This window comes from Micromys minutus (genome assembly GCF_963924665.1).
Source record: "Micromys minutus genome assembly, chromosome: 2".
Classification (NCBI taxonomy): Eukaryota; Metazoa; Chordata; class Mammalia; order Rodentia; family Muridae; genus Micromys; species Micromys minutus.
The window spans coordinates 89,599,837-89,614,785 of record NC_137971.1 but is presented as its reverse complement, the minus strand read 5'-3'; the positions used below and the strand labels follow the sequence as shown (position 1 = coordinate 89,614,785).

Genomic DNA, 14,949 nt, shown 5'->3' with positions numbered 1-14,949 from the left:
AAAGGGTATGACTTTACTATAATGATGTGATATTCTTTGGCACACAGGTTTTAATTTCATAAGGTTCCATTTATTAATTGTTTGTCTTAATGCCAGGTCAATTGGTATCCTGTTCAGAAAGTCTTTTCCCATATCTACAAATTGATGTGCATTCCTATATTTCTTAAGATGCAGGGAATTTGGTTATAAATTTAAGTCCTTCATCCATTTGGAGTAAGTTTTATGTAGAGTAAACATAACATGTTGGTCCTCAAATCTATTCTGCTGATGAATATGATTATTTTTCTGTCAGTATGATGCTTTTTGTTTTGATACTCTAGAGTTAGTTCATATAACCTGAAAATAGGAATGGCAATATCTTTTGCAGTAAGTTTACTGTTATGGACTGCTTGGGTTATCATGCGATTCTTGTTTTCACATAAAGTCTAAAATTATTTGTTTTCCATCAATTGAATAATTGCATTAGAATTAGTGTGTGGATTGTGCTGACTCTGAATTTTTTTTTAAATAGGGTGATATCCTTTTAAGATAGTTCTGTTCTTGATTGCAAGGTGTGTTTCATGGAAACAACAAAATTATGGTTCCTATTTTCTAATTTAATCTGTTAGTTTGTGTCTTTTCATGGTGTAATTAAGACTGTCAGTTAGTGTTGAGTTATTATTGAACAGTGCTTATAGTGTTGTGATTTTTTTCAGACCTCTTTTGGTTAACTTTTCTAAGATAATTTATCCCTTGTATTTTCTTGGGTGTAGATAACTTCTTCAGACTGAGATATTCCTTCTAATCTCTGTATAGATGACTTGGTAAATATAACTTCTTTAATTATGGTCTTATTGTGAAATGGTTTCTTTCTCTTTCTACTCTAAAAAGATGTTTTTTGGGTACAGTAATAAAACTACTCTATGTGGCCTCTCAGAGCTCTGAGTACATCATTTTAGGCCCATTCAGCTTCCAGGTTTCCATTTTATTCATTATAAAAGAGTCACATTTTGTTCTAATGAGCCTGCCTCTTTGTGAAAGTTGGTTTTTTAATCTGGAAGTTTTTAAGATCCTTTCTTTGTCCTATATATTTAGTGTTTTTTTATGTCTTGAGTATGTGTACTGGGAGTTTCTTATACCTACTGAAATGCAGTTACAACTATAGCAGATAACACAGATATGGCTACATTATTAATTGTGGTTTCTCTATACACATTACTCTTTATGACATTATTAATATTATTTTCTACATCATGAAAAGCCAATGAAAATAATAACATCGAAATATTCAACTCAAAATTAATTGGTAACTTAAACAGTTTTTACCATACTCAGTTTATGACAAAAAAAAACATTGTCATGTTTTCCAAATATATTCCTGTTTCCTTTTTAATAGATGCTTGATATTTTTGATATCACCTTATCATCTTGTCCAATATTTTATTTAGAGTAGACTATTCAGTCAATAGTGTATTCATCTCTTTTTCCTCTTCAAATCTTCTATCTACTTGCATCTGAGTTTAAACAGCATGTGCTGGTTTCCCTAATATAATTTTATATCAATTGCTATCCAATGTCCAATTTCATTGGACTCCTCAAAAAATTTGATCCTGAACAATAATTTTTAAAGGAAACTATATTTTTCTATTTTCTGGAAGATAACCACAAAGTACAAATAAATACTGATTGCCTCATCATAGATACTGTTCCCCACAACTCAGTTTGTTTCAGTTATTGCACCATTTTTTTCAGTCTCATCACATAAAGGAAAAAATTAATATTTTTTCCTCTAATGACCATTAGATTCAATGCCAATCAAGCTTTTTTCTCATTTCATATGCATGTTATTGCTAATTCACCATTTGAGCTATATAGAAAGCCCCTTTCTAATCTTTCTTTTCCACACTCTCAGCAACATAGATAGTTGATTATTTACTCTTCCCTTGAAAGCTTTTATCTCTTAGTTTCCACAAACACAGAGACACTGGTTTTCTCCCTTTTCTCCACTGTCATACTTTTTTATCCCATCTCTTTCTAGTTATGGAAGTTTCTTGAGATTTTTTTCTCAATGGCAAGAAATCAATGCATTTACTTGTAAGCAGTAAGAATTCCAAGTATAAGTAACTGTGCATGCTTTGTCCTAATTAGAACTCCATTTTCAAGTTCTAATTCAAACTCACTCTCAAAATCAGCAAGACTGAGAAAACATGAAAGGATTGCTGCAAAATTCCAGTGGTGGTACATGCACTGAAGAAAAGAATAATACAGTATAGATGAAAGTAGAGAGCTGAAATGTGGGGTACAGAAAGGTTGAAACTGCTAAGAATATGAAGGTGGGGATATGAGGCAGACAGGTAAAGTCTAAGTAGTCCAAAGTGTGTATAAAGAAGATACACTGGAACCTATAATTTTCAAACTTAAATAAGCAAAATAATCAGAGTGAATATTACAATACAATGGTGTGAAACAGGCTACTAGAAGCCAAAGGTTTAGGAAGGTATATGGGCAGGGTTGGATAGGAAAGATAGGAGAAGTTTACTTTAAAAGTAGGATCTATAAAGAAACTTTTACAAAACCACTTTTGTTTCTGAGCTAATTAAAATATACTTCTTTCAAAAGGAGTTTGAGCAGAGGTACTCCACATAGGTGAACACTGTTTACCACAGAATACATGAGCTATTGATGAAAATCTAAGTTACAGATATGTCACCCTTTGGTAGGGTCAGAAAGTCCCAACACATGCATGCAATCCAACAAAAACTATGGTTGTAGCTCTTGTTTACAAACCATAACTAGATGATAAGTTTCTGATAACTCTACAAACTTTGAAAAGTTCTACTTTCAATTTCTATGATATCAAAGCAAATAATAATAATAATGAATGTTTATTTCATTTTATAATTTAACCAGTTCCTACACTATTTATTACAGATTAAAATCAAAGACTTAGAAAGAATTAAAAAAAATCCACACCAGTAATATCTCATTATGTATAACATATTTAAAACAGATGAAAAATACTTTCAAATAAATTTTAAATTTATTTTTAAGTTGGGTTACAAGATAGTAGATTTTCGTATGACTTTTCCATACAGCATTTATTTTTATCCACACCCCCATCCTATCACTTCCCCATCTTTTATACCTTCATTCCACCCCCAGTATTCCCACCTCTACTCTTATATTCTATATGTTCTGCTACAATTTGTTTTTAAAGCTACCCACACTATAATATTCCCACTAAACTCTCATTGCTTCTTTTACAGATGTATAAGGTTCAACATACAAATCTAAATACTCAAAGTCAGGTTCAATACATGAGAAGATATGGAGCACCTGTCTTTCAGTATATGAGTTACCTCACTCATTATTACTTTTCAGGCTAGAGAGATGACTCAGCACTTCAGAGTACTGACTATTTCCTTTAGTCTTTCTTCCAAACTTTGTCTTCGTATTTCTTTCTGTGCACATTTTGTTTTCTCTTCTAAGAAGAACTGAAGTGTCCACTCTTTGATTTTCCATCTTCTTGAGCTTCATGTGCTTTGTGGAGTGTATCTTGGGTATTCTGAGAGTTTGGGCTAATGTCCACTCATCAGTGACTACATACCATGTGTGTTCTTTTATGATTGGGTTACTTTATTCAGTATGATATTTTCTAGTTCTATTTGCCTAAGAATTTCATGAATTCATTCTTTTTAATACCTGAGTACTACTCCATTTTTTAAATGTACCACATTTTCTGTATCCATTCCTCTGTTGAAGGACATCTTGGTTATTTCCAGCTTCTGACCAATAAATTAAGGCTGCTATCAACATAGTGGAGCATGTGTTCTTGTTATATGTTGGAGCATCTTTTGGGTATATGTCCAGGAGTGGTATAGCTGGCTTTTCATGTAGTACTATGTCCAATTTCCTGAGGAACCACCAGACTGATTTCCAGAGTGGTTGTACCAGCTTGCAATACCATTAACAATGGAGGAGGATAGGCCATCCATAGACAGTGTCACTTGGGGATCCATCCCATACACAGTCACCAAACCCAGACAATATCATGGATGACAAAAAATGCTTGTTGACAGGAGCTTGATATAGCTGTCTCTTGAGAAGCTCTTCCAGAGCCTGACAAATATAGAGGGAGATACTCATAGCCAACCATTGGACTGAGAATGGGGTATTCAATGGAGGAGCTAGACAAAGGACTGGTGGAGCTAAAGAAGTTTTCAACCCTATAGGAAGAACAACAATATCAACCAACCAGACCCCCCAGACCTTCCAGAGACTAAACCACCAACCAAAAATTACACATGGAGGGACCCATTTCTTCAGCCTCATATGTAGCAGAGGATGGCCTTATCAGACATCAACAAGAGGAGAGACCCTTGATCCTGTAAAGGTTGTATGCCCCAGTGTTCAGGAATTCCATGGCAGGGAGGTGTGAGGGAGTGGGTAGGTTAGTGGGGGAGTACTCTTATAGAAGAAGAGGGGGATGGAAGGAGGATTGCAGAGAGGAAGCAGGGAAAGGGATAACATTGAAATGTAAATAAAGAAAATATCCAATAAAAAATTCAGTACAAGAAAAAGAAGAAAAGAAAAGAAAAGCACTAACTCATATTCCAGAGGTCCTGAGTTCTGTAATCAGATCCAAAGCCCTCTTCTGGTTTATCAGAAGATAGCATCAGTGTACTCGTGTATAAAATAAATCAATTTTTTAAAAATTAGTTTTCAATTGCATCAGGTTGTCTGCCAATTTCATATTTTTCCTGACTGATTTTTTTTTATTGTGATTCATTTCTAGCTGTTATAAACAGGACAGAAAAAATACGGACAAGCAAGTGTCTCTGTAATGTGGTACAGATTCTTTTTAGTATGCTTCTAGGAGAATATGGAATGGTAACATGGCAGTTTGAATTTAGTTTTTTGAGAAACCTCTAGATGGATTTTCAAAGTTTAATCATTATTTTACTCTACTGCTAACAGTGTGCATGTAAACTTCCTCATGCCATCATTTGCTTTTTTTTTTTTAAATGTTTTTATAATGGTAATCCTGACTAGGTTTTTCACTAATTGAAAAAGGTATAAAACCCAAACATATATTTGGGGTGCCATCGGTTATTTTGACAAATGTTCAGATTGTATATTGTTTAAAGTACACACACCAAATATATGAATCATTTATGCTTGTTAAGATACTTTGAAAACATGATTAGAACAAATGAAAAGCCATTATTTTATTCTGCCCCCTTTAATATATTATTCACAAGTTAGAATTAAAATTGACGATTTTATTACCAAGCATTTCAAGAAGAAGAAAAAAGAATGCAAAGGAAAAGGAAGAGGGGAAAAAGAGAAGGTTGAGGAGGTGGAATGGAAGGAGGGAGGTATATTATGTCACATACACACATCACATGTACACACACAGACACACAGACACACAGGCACACATGCACACTCAAACACACACACACACACACACACACACACACACACACACACACACACACACACAACCACACACATGCACTGAATCAAAGAAAAGTCATCTGTCAGCTTACCCTTAAAAGCTGATGCTTACAGGGAGAGGAAGAGAAAACAGGGTGCAGAGCTCTGTTAGCTGAACCTTAGACAAAACTGTCTGTGTTGGTTTATATCTGACCAAGAGTACTTGGTTTGAAATGTGTGAGAACCTCAAAAATCCTCTTCTATTGATCTTTGAGAAACCCACTTAAGATTACTTTCTCTGATTTTAAGGTTCAATATGGACACAAGTCCAGAGTGGTCTTGTCTCACTATCCTTTATACCCTAAAAAAAACAGCTACACTGGGAAACAGAAACTAACTTCTAAAGACAATGAATGATTTTAAATAGTGTGAACCTCTTCTTGTATGAAGCCAAATAATGAGAAGATTCATATTCCCTGCTTTTCTAGAAAAACAAAACCTTTTTCTTTCTTGGTTTCATTTGGGAGAATTTCATTTATAACAGAAATCTGATGATACTGAGAAAGAATTAAGTCTAGAAGATACCTATTAGAAGCCACTAAAAAGTAGTCCGTGTAGGCAGAAATCATTTACCCAAGACCCTCCTCAAGGCCCCAGTGACCTCCTTATTCCTCAGGCTGTAAATGAGGGGATTTAGAGTTGGGGTCACTACAGTGTAGAAAACAGAGAGCATGTTCTTTTGTTTGTGACTAAGAAAGGAACTGGGTAAGACATACATAACCGTGAGAGCCCCATAATACAGACCGACTACTGTCAAGTGGGAAGAACAGGTGACAAGGGCTTTTTTCCTTCCTTCATTTGAAGGCTTGTTGAACACTGTGGAAAGAATTAATAGGTAGGAAGTCAGGATTGCAGTAAGTGGGGGAATTAGGAAGGCCACACCCATCACGTAAACCATGAGTTCATATTTGGAGGTGTCTGCACAAGCCAGCTTCAGCAATGAAGGGATCTCACAAAATAGATCTCTGATCTTATGAGATTTGCAGAAGGGATATTGCATTGTGTGGATGGTATATCCTAGAGCACTCAGAAATCCAAGGATCCATGATGTGGCTACTCCAAGCCAGCAGATGCTTGGCCTCATGAAAACCATATAGTTCAGAGGATGACAAATGGCCACATATCTGTCATAGGCCATGAAGGCCAGAAGGAGGTCCTCTGCACCACCAAGTGTCAGTGCAAGGAACATCTGAAGGGCACAACCCTCTAATGAGATGGTGTTGTCTTTGAGAAGAAAATCCATGACAGCCTTGGGAATAATAATTGAAGCGATAAAGAAGTCTATGAGAGAGAGCTGCCCAAGCAGAAGGTACATGGGTACATGGAGCTGTCCATCCATGGTGATGACCAAGAGCAGCAGTCCATTGCTGGTCATTGCCAAAACGTACAGGGCTGTGATTACAGCACAGAGAAGTTCAGGGGAGCTACTGTCATCCAGAATCCCCACCAAGATGAAAGCACCTCCTAGTGTAAAGTTCCAGGACTCCATTCTGTGTCATTTCTTTAGTAGCCAAAAGAAGATGGTTCAACACAATTTTGCTAATATGGATTGTGTTTTTGTAACATCAGATTTTACTTAGGATGTTCAATAGGACTCCGGTAAAGTGATGTCTTTTCCACTAGTGAAGATCTTTTCTTCTTGGTTTCCAAAGTTAGAATTTATGATTATATCTTGAAGAAAGATTTATCTAAGTGGAGATCATATACTACAGAAGTATTTTTAAAATAGGTTATAACCTGATGAAAATATTATACAAGATATAACTTTAAGAAGAATTTCTCTAGAAAGACCAAATTATCTCTTTGTTATGATTAATAAAATACTCATAATTACTTTAGAGTCAATTTGGTAAATAGTTTTAACATTCCAGTTTTCTTTATGAATAGAAATATTTTAAATATGAGATTCTCAACTGAGATAGAGGTGTGGCTTTAATAAAGTATATCTATTGATTGTCCACATTTTTTAGGTTTTATTATTTATTTATTTATTTCTTATGTTTTCTTTAAGACAGGGTTTCTCTGTGTAATCCTGGCTGTCCTGAAACTCACTTTATCCTAATGCAGCCATTGATCCTAATGTCCACTCTTTCTCCTATGAGTACAGAAAATATACTCTAGATACAATGGAAACAGGGATAGGAAAGCTTCCTCTCTAAGAAGTTGATATTGTAGATTGGCACAAAAAGCCATTGAGAAGCCAGTATAAGGAACCATCTAAGATTGAAAAGAGCTTTGCTGCAGACCATGGAACAGGACAGATGAGGCCAACTGAAAGCATTAAGTCAAAATTAATGTAAAAATGAAACATCTCATGTAAGTCATGTAGCTATATATTGGCATATTCACATTAATATTTCAAATCTCCATTGTCTTGTCTGGGGGACATTACTATTTTGAGAATTAAAAGATATGAGAATGTGGAACAAGTATCTCATTAATTCAGGTAGTGATTATGGTCATTCTTCTATCTTATAGTCATTATCAGGAGCCAGGGACATTACTCAAGTCTAGACTATGACATGAAATTGATCAGGCCTAATGATATTCTTTTCATGTTCAAAAATGAAAAGTAGATAGACTGACAAAGTTGTGGATTTGAAGCATTAGAAAGACTGAGAAATGTCAGTTTAACCTCATAGGTATTTCTTTGGACTCTTTGTAGACTCAAAATACTTTAAAACTACATAAATGTCTTTAAAAGAGATAAAAGTCCTTACCTTGGGTGGTAAGAATCCTAGCTGCCTGGATCCAGGCTTCACATTGGATTGTTTGGCAAGAAGGATAATCTATCACAAACATGGAGGGGAGATGTGGTTTCCTTCAATACTTTTTGATTTAAGTTTTGCTACATTGGTGCAGTATATTATGAATCCATCTTGTCAGGTATAAAGGATGTGTTGTAAACTCCTTTCATCTGCATACATCTCTGGAAATAACCATGGGATAGGCAGGCAGCTAACAGATTTTGGTCAGTGTCCAATGCAGCAATAAAATGTCTCTTCTGTTCTCACACTTAAGCAGAATTACTAGAAAATGTCAACTAAAACAATTCGCATTGAGTTAGCCCTCTGTTAAAGCTTCCTGTCAGTCTTCAGACTGTTTTTGTGTGTCACACTGAGGTTTCGACATTTCTGTTGCCAATATCAAAGTGTGGTAAGGAAGTAAAATACTTGATCAAAAGCTCAAAGGTCCTTGCCTAGTACTATTAAAAATCCCTGAGGCCTTGTTTTCTATTCCCAAGAACCTCTCTCTTCATCATTCTATAAATATTTTTAGGTGGACTTATATCTTATCTCAAATGACCTTCTTGAAAATGTTTATTTCTGAAACAAGTTAATGAGTTCTCTTGGGTTTGTTTTCTGGCTTAATTTTCTGACGTCTTCTGCCACTAAATGACATTTCAGGCTCTAGGTTTCTCTTCCCATTGAATGTAGGATCCAGTTTTCTTAGCCTTTTGACTGATGAGATTAAGAATGTACAAGATCACCAAGACCTCATCAGACTTTCCAAAGTTTTTATGTCATTGTAAATGAAAAAAAAACTAACTGAGTAGAACTACAAAAGTTTTTTTTTTTTTTTGATAATCTCTCTATTCTATAAAGTAATGTCCTCTTACCAGTATTTGTGGAATGCTGCTTCCCTCCCCCTTTAATTTAGCATGGTTTCTTTAGGTAGTTGTAGATGTGGGATATTTGCATTGTCCACTGGCAGCCTAGTACCGTTTTCTGTATGTGCTCATGTCTTAGTGCCACCAGTAATGGCTAAAAAAAAAAAAAGAGCTTAATTTTCTTTTTATTAAGCATGAAAATAGAAAGGAATTTATTCAGTGGTAGAGTTATAAAGATACATGTTAATGTGAATCATTTAAATGCTTTCAGAGCCAAAATACCCACTATATAGGCACACATAGATGATAATAGCTTATCATTGACAGTAATAGGACAATGAGGGTTTGTCTTCAAAAATGCTTAGAAAATAAAACTGCATATTCAAGAAGTGGGTGATTGCGGGAGTTATGCAGATGAAATACTTCCATGTAAATTCCTCCAAAACATGTTTAAATCATCAATAATACATAAGTGTGAATGCTACAAAATTCAATAACCATCCAGGGCAATAATTAAACAATGCCTTTGGAGTAACCAGCCATTTTCTGATTAGATTTAAGGCCCATAGCACAAGGTGAAATCAGTAACTGTCACTAATGTCATGGCCAAGTATCTAACTGTGGCTAAAGAGGTCACCATCCCTAGGGCAAAACCTACTGTACTGTACTATAAATGAGCAAAGTATTAAACCAGATCCCAGATACTTGTAATTATACTCACAATTTCTCATCAGAAACATTTTTGCTTGTAGTGGATTACAACACACAGACCAAAAGTAGTCAAGGCGAGAAAAGATAAGAGATTACATAGTGGTCATTCCTAAAGGAAACACTTATATCACACACTATTCCCCAGTGTTCTAGGATCATTCTGAAAGTATAGAAAGATTATTAAAACCAGAAGTGGATCACTACAAAAAATAGTGTTTTCTGGAACCAGCAGGGCAATTGTACACGGGGTTTTGCAGCAATTGAGGTACTATATACAAGACCTGTCCAAGATCAAGCCAGACAAAATCCAAACATAAAGGGAGAAGTGACAGGAATGAAGCCTTAGTCCTACCTAGGGATCTATTGGTAATTGATGACTGCTGAGAAAGATAGAGTCAGTTTTTCTGGTGGGTTGACCATGCTTCTTTATTAAAAAACTCACCAAAAAATGAGAAAGAAAGAAAACTATTATAATTGTAAAAAATTATTCTTTGAAAATTTTATAAATGTATCCAGTGATATACTTATACACAAATTTCTTTATCTACCTTCCTCAATATACTATACTTTCCACTTTTTGTAATTCTTTAAAACCAATTAGGGCTATAAATATGTATATGAGAATTTGGCTATCCAATGTACATGAGGAGCCTACCAGTTCCCACATCCTCAAAGAAGAATGATTGTTCTACCCTTAGCCGCTATTAAGTAGCAAGAAACTTCTTAGTTAGAGATAAGATCTTGAGAACTTATTGCTCTTGTAGGCTTGAATTTTGGGTGACTTTGTATTTTGCAATTGTGTGTACGTAACTACAGGTTCTGAACGTTCATGAGTGCATGCTGTATTTTGTTCAGAGGACTGCATTTCTCTATTTGTTGGCTCATATTTATCCTTCCCATTCACAATGTTTCCTGAGTTATGGTAGGTTAATGAGGAGGTTCCATTTAGAGCTGAGCACTCATAAGAACCTTTTCTCTGTCTTTTGGATACTCATAATTCTCTTCATTGACTTATGTCCACTGCAAAAAGAAACTTCTCTGACCAAGTCTGAAGATAACCCAAATCTATGACTATACACACAAATGCTTAGAAGGTACTTTCACAATAAAATTAAGTTCTACCCTAGGGCCTATTACCTCTACAGACATGACTATTAGAACATGTTTAGGGTATCATGCCTGCATGAATTACAACCTGTGGGTCAGAACTCAAAATTATAGAATGGTTGGTCAACCATAGTCATATCACTAATAGACCTATCATGTCTTTCCTGACATGTCAATATTATAATATCCAACATTAGGTAAGCCCATCTATGTTTTTTCCTCCATCCTGACAGCTTCTTAATATATTCCACTACTCTCTAGACACTACTGGAGATGTTTCATGATCTGTTTGAGATTTCTCTATGTCCTTCAGTCAGAGTACATGGTGTCTTCAGCAACAATTTTTATCATATAATTTGTGGTGACTAAAAAAGAGCAATAGAAATGACCTTCATTAATTTGTAGGTATATGTGCCCTACTGACCAATAATTTGTGGGAAGGTATTCCATGCCTGGCATCATGATTTTAATGACAAATGTCTTCCTGGAATACTACCACTACTTACCCATCAAGGGTAACTCCATTAATATTTCTTATATGAACATGTGATTTGGAATGAGCTTACTAAATTGTGGGTTTTAATAAAACTTTTTGAGGTATTATTATTTTTGGTTAACCTAAATACCAATAATGTATACTCTATACTGCCATTCTCCATACTCATCTTGCTTAAAAATCTACTTTCCACAAACTTTCCTTTTTTGTTTCAGATGTGTTCTATTACTACTTCCAATTATATGTCCAAATTTTGTTTCAAAATAGTATGTTTTCATATGTCTTTTTCATAGTCCCTTTCTTTAGGTTGAATTCCTATTGACTCCTTCATTTCGCTTGCTTCTTTTGCCTCTTCCTATTTAAATCTGCCAATTATAAATATTCCATTTATCTTCATTTTTATCTTATTTATGATCTTTTATTTACTTTCTCTTAAAAAATTCTACAGAGGCCATTTATAGGACACATGGATTTTACTTGTGCACCATGTTAAACACCCAAATCAAATGTTTGAATCTTAGTTCCCCTTGTAAGCAAAAATAGCCTGAGTTTGTTTTCTGGTCTTGAGATACTCCCATGTAACTTTTGGGTACCATTTATCTACAGATTTCAATTTTTTTCATTAAGTAATTCTATTGTATGCATGTACCATATATTCATAGAGTAGTTTTAGGTTGCATTTTCTAAACAGTTAAGGATGATGAGCACTTTTTATGTGTTTATTAACTATTTGTATTTTTTTTCTAATGTGGTTTCCTAATATTCAACTCCAATTCTTTAGCTCTACTCAGACCTATTTCTTACATTTCTGATAATTTGTGTGCTTTTTACTAACCCTTCAAGAACAATTTATGATTCCCAAATAATGTTCAATGTGTGGTATTTCACTGTAGTGTGGTTGACTTATCAGGGGCTATATACTCTTGAAGAAGAGTGTCTCTTTCTTCTCTACTAGCTACACAACTACTTCACTGGGACAACTGGGTGCTGAAATCCCCTCCCATGATTGAATTTGATCATATTGGGGCTTGGACTGGTCTTTTGTGTGTTCATATGTGCAACTTCCCTGTTGTGATCAGATATAATGTTTTCTTGTAGTTATATGCCACCACTGGCTTTTGTAATTTTTCTTTCCATTCTCCCCAATCATCCCTAAGGCCTTGAAGAGATTGTGTGATATAGATGTTACTCTTAAAAATGATGATTCTGCAGGCTCTTGTTTTCTGTACTTTGGCCAGTTGTGGGATTTTTGTGTTAATCACCATCTATGGCAAGCAGAAGCTTCTAAGATGAGGATTGATATATGCATTAATTCATTGGTTTAATGTCATTAAGAATCAGATTAATATACTTAGCAGCATTGTAAAAGTAGTAGTTGATCTCTTAGAGCCAATGCTCTGTTTAGGTTCTTGTCCTAATAATGGTACTAGATACAGGTTTTATCTTATGCATTTCTCCTTTTGATAAATTTTCTGTTCAGTTCTATAGCTCATTTTAAAAATTATTTTATTTATTTATATCCAAAATGTTGCCATCCTTCAGAGTTCTTTACCTCATCACCCTACTCCTTCACATCTGAGAAGGTGCTACCCCCTCCTCAGGGAAACCCCTTTCCTTAGGGCACTAAGTCTCTATAGATTTAGGTGCATCCTTTCTCATTGAGGTTTGACAAGGCAGTCCTCTGCTACATATGTGCCAGGGGTCTTGGGCCAGTCTGTGTATGCTCTTTGATTGGTGGCTTAGTCTCTGGGATCTCCCAGAGGTGGTCCAGGTTAAATGACATGTTGGTTTTCCTATAGGGTTGCCATCCTTTTCTGTTCCTTCAATTATTTCCCTAACTCTCCTATAGGGGTACTCCACCTCAGTTCAATGATTGTGTATAAGTATCTGTATGTGTCTCAAACAGCTGTTTGTAGAGCTTCTCAGAAGATAGCCATGTTAGGCTCTTGTTTGTAAGCACAGAATAATTAGTAATAGTGTCAGGGTTCAGTGTCTGCCCATGGGATAGATCTCTAGTTGTGTCAGTCACTGGAGGGTCTTTCCTTCAGTCTCTGCTCCAAATTTGTCCTTGCATTTCTTTTAGACAGGAACAATTGTGGGTCAACATTTTGAAGAAAGTTTGATGACCTCATCCCTCTACTGAGGGCCCTGTCGATCTACTGGAGGTAATCTCAACAGATTCCATCTCCCCACAGTGGGACATTTCAGCTAAGGTCATTCCTATTAAGTCCTTAGAGCCTCTCATATTTCAGGTCTCTGGCATTTTCTAGATATTCCTTCCACCTCCACTCCCATTTATTTCCATTTTTTTCACCTTGCCCTCTAGGCTTCTTGCCTGTCATTCCCAAAGCTAATCATCCTCCCATTTTCCCTGTTCTTCTCCTGTCCACTCAGGTTCTTCCCTCCATTTATCCCCCATGATTATTTTGTTTCTCCTTCTATGTGGAGTTGAAACACTCACACTTGGGCCTTCCTTCTTGTTAAACTTCTTAGTCTGTGGAATGTATCATAGATATTTCATACTTTTGGGATAATATTCACTTATCAGTGAGTAAATACTATGCCTGTTCTTTTGGGTTAGGGTTACCTCATTCAGGATGATATTTTCTAGTTTTATTCATTTGCCTCCAAAATTGATGATGTCCTCATCTTGAATATGTGAATAATATATCACTGTGTAAATGAACTATATTTTCTGTATCCATTCTTTTGTTGAGGGACAGCTGGGTTGCTTCCAGTTTCTGGCTATTGTGAATAAGGCTGCTATTATTGTAGTGGAGCACATGTCCTTCTGGTATGGGGAAACATCTTTTGGGTATGTTCAGGAGCAATATAACTGGGTCTTGAGGTAGAACCATTTTTAATTTTCTGAGAAGCCATCAGATCGATGTCCAGAATTGTTTTTCCAGTTGGTAATCCCACAAACAATGGAGGAGTGCTCATCTTTCTCTCCATCCTTTCTGTCACTTAAGTTTTTGATCTTAGTCATGTTGATTCATGTAAGACAGAATCTCAAGGTCATTTGATATGCATTTCTATGATGACTGAGGATGGTGAACATTTCTTTAAGTGCTTCACAACCATTAAAGATTTCTCAGTTAAGAATTCTCTTTTTATCTTGGTACTACACTTTTTAGTTGGGTTACTTGTTTTTTTGGAGTCTAATTTCTTGAGTTCTTTACATACTGGGAATTTTAATCTTCTATTAGATGTAGGGTTAGTAAAGATCTTTTTTTCAATTCTTAGGTTGCTGTTTTGTTTTATTGATGATATCCTTTGCCTTACTGAGTCTTTTAGAGAGATTCTATATTAGCAAATTCACAGCATACCTGAAAACTCTAGAACAAAAAGAAGCAAACACATACAAGAGAAATAGAATATAGGAAATAATCAAAATCAAGGCTGAAATTAACCAATTTGAAACAAAGAGATCAATACAAAGAATCAACAAAACCAATACCTGGTTCTTGAAGAACATCAACATGATAAATAAATCCTTAGCCTAACTAACTAAAAGGCACAGAGGCAGAATCCAAATTAACTAAAT

At 35.3% G+C, this 14,949-nt stretch overlaps 1 protein-coding gene across 1 annotated transcript; it reads right to left on the bottom strand.

Annotated features, from left to right (window-relative positions):
• Positions 1–6,043: 6,043 nt before the first annotated feature.
• LOC308417209 (olfactory receptor 2AG1-like) lies at positions 6,044–6,967 on the bottom strand (the record flags this gene model as incomplete). The annotated part of the gene is made up of 1 exon (XM_080912365.1): positions 6,044–6,967. The coding sequence occupies one exon, from the start codon at positions 6,965–6,967 to the stop codon at positions 6,044–6,046; it is 924 nt and encodes a 307-aa protein (XP_080768491.1).
• Between the last annotated feature and the right edge of the window lie 7,982 nt (positions 6,968–14,949).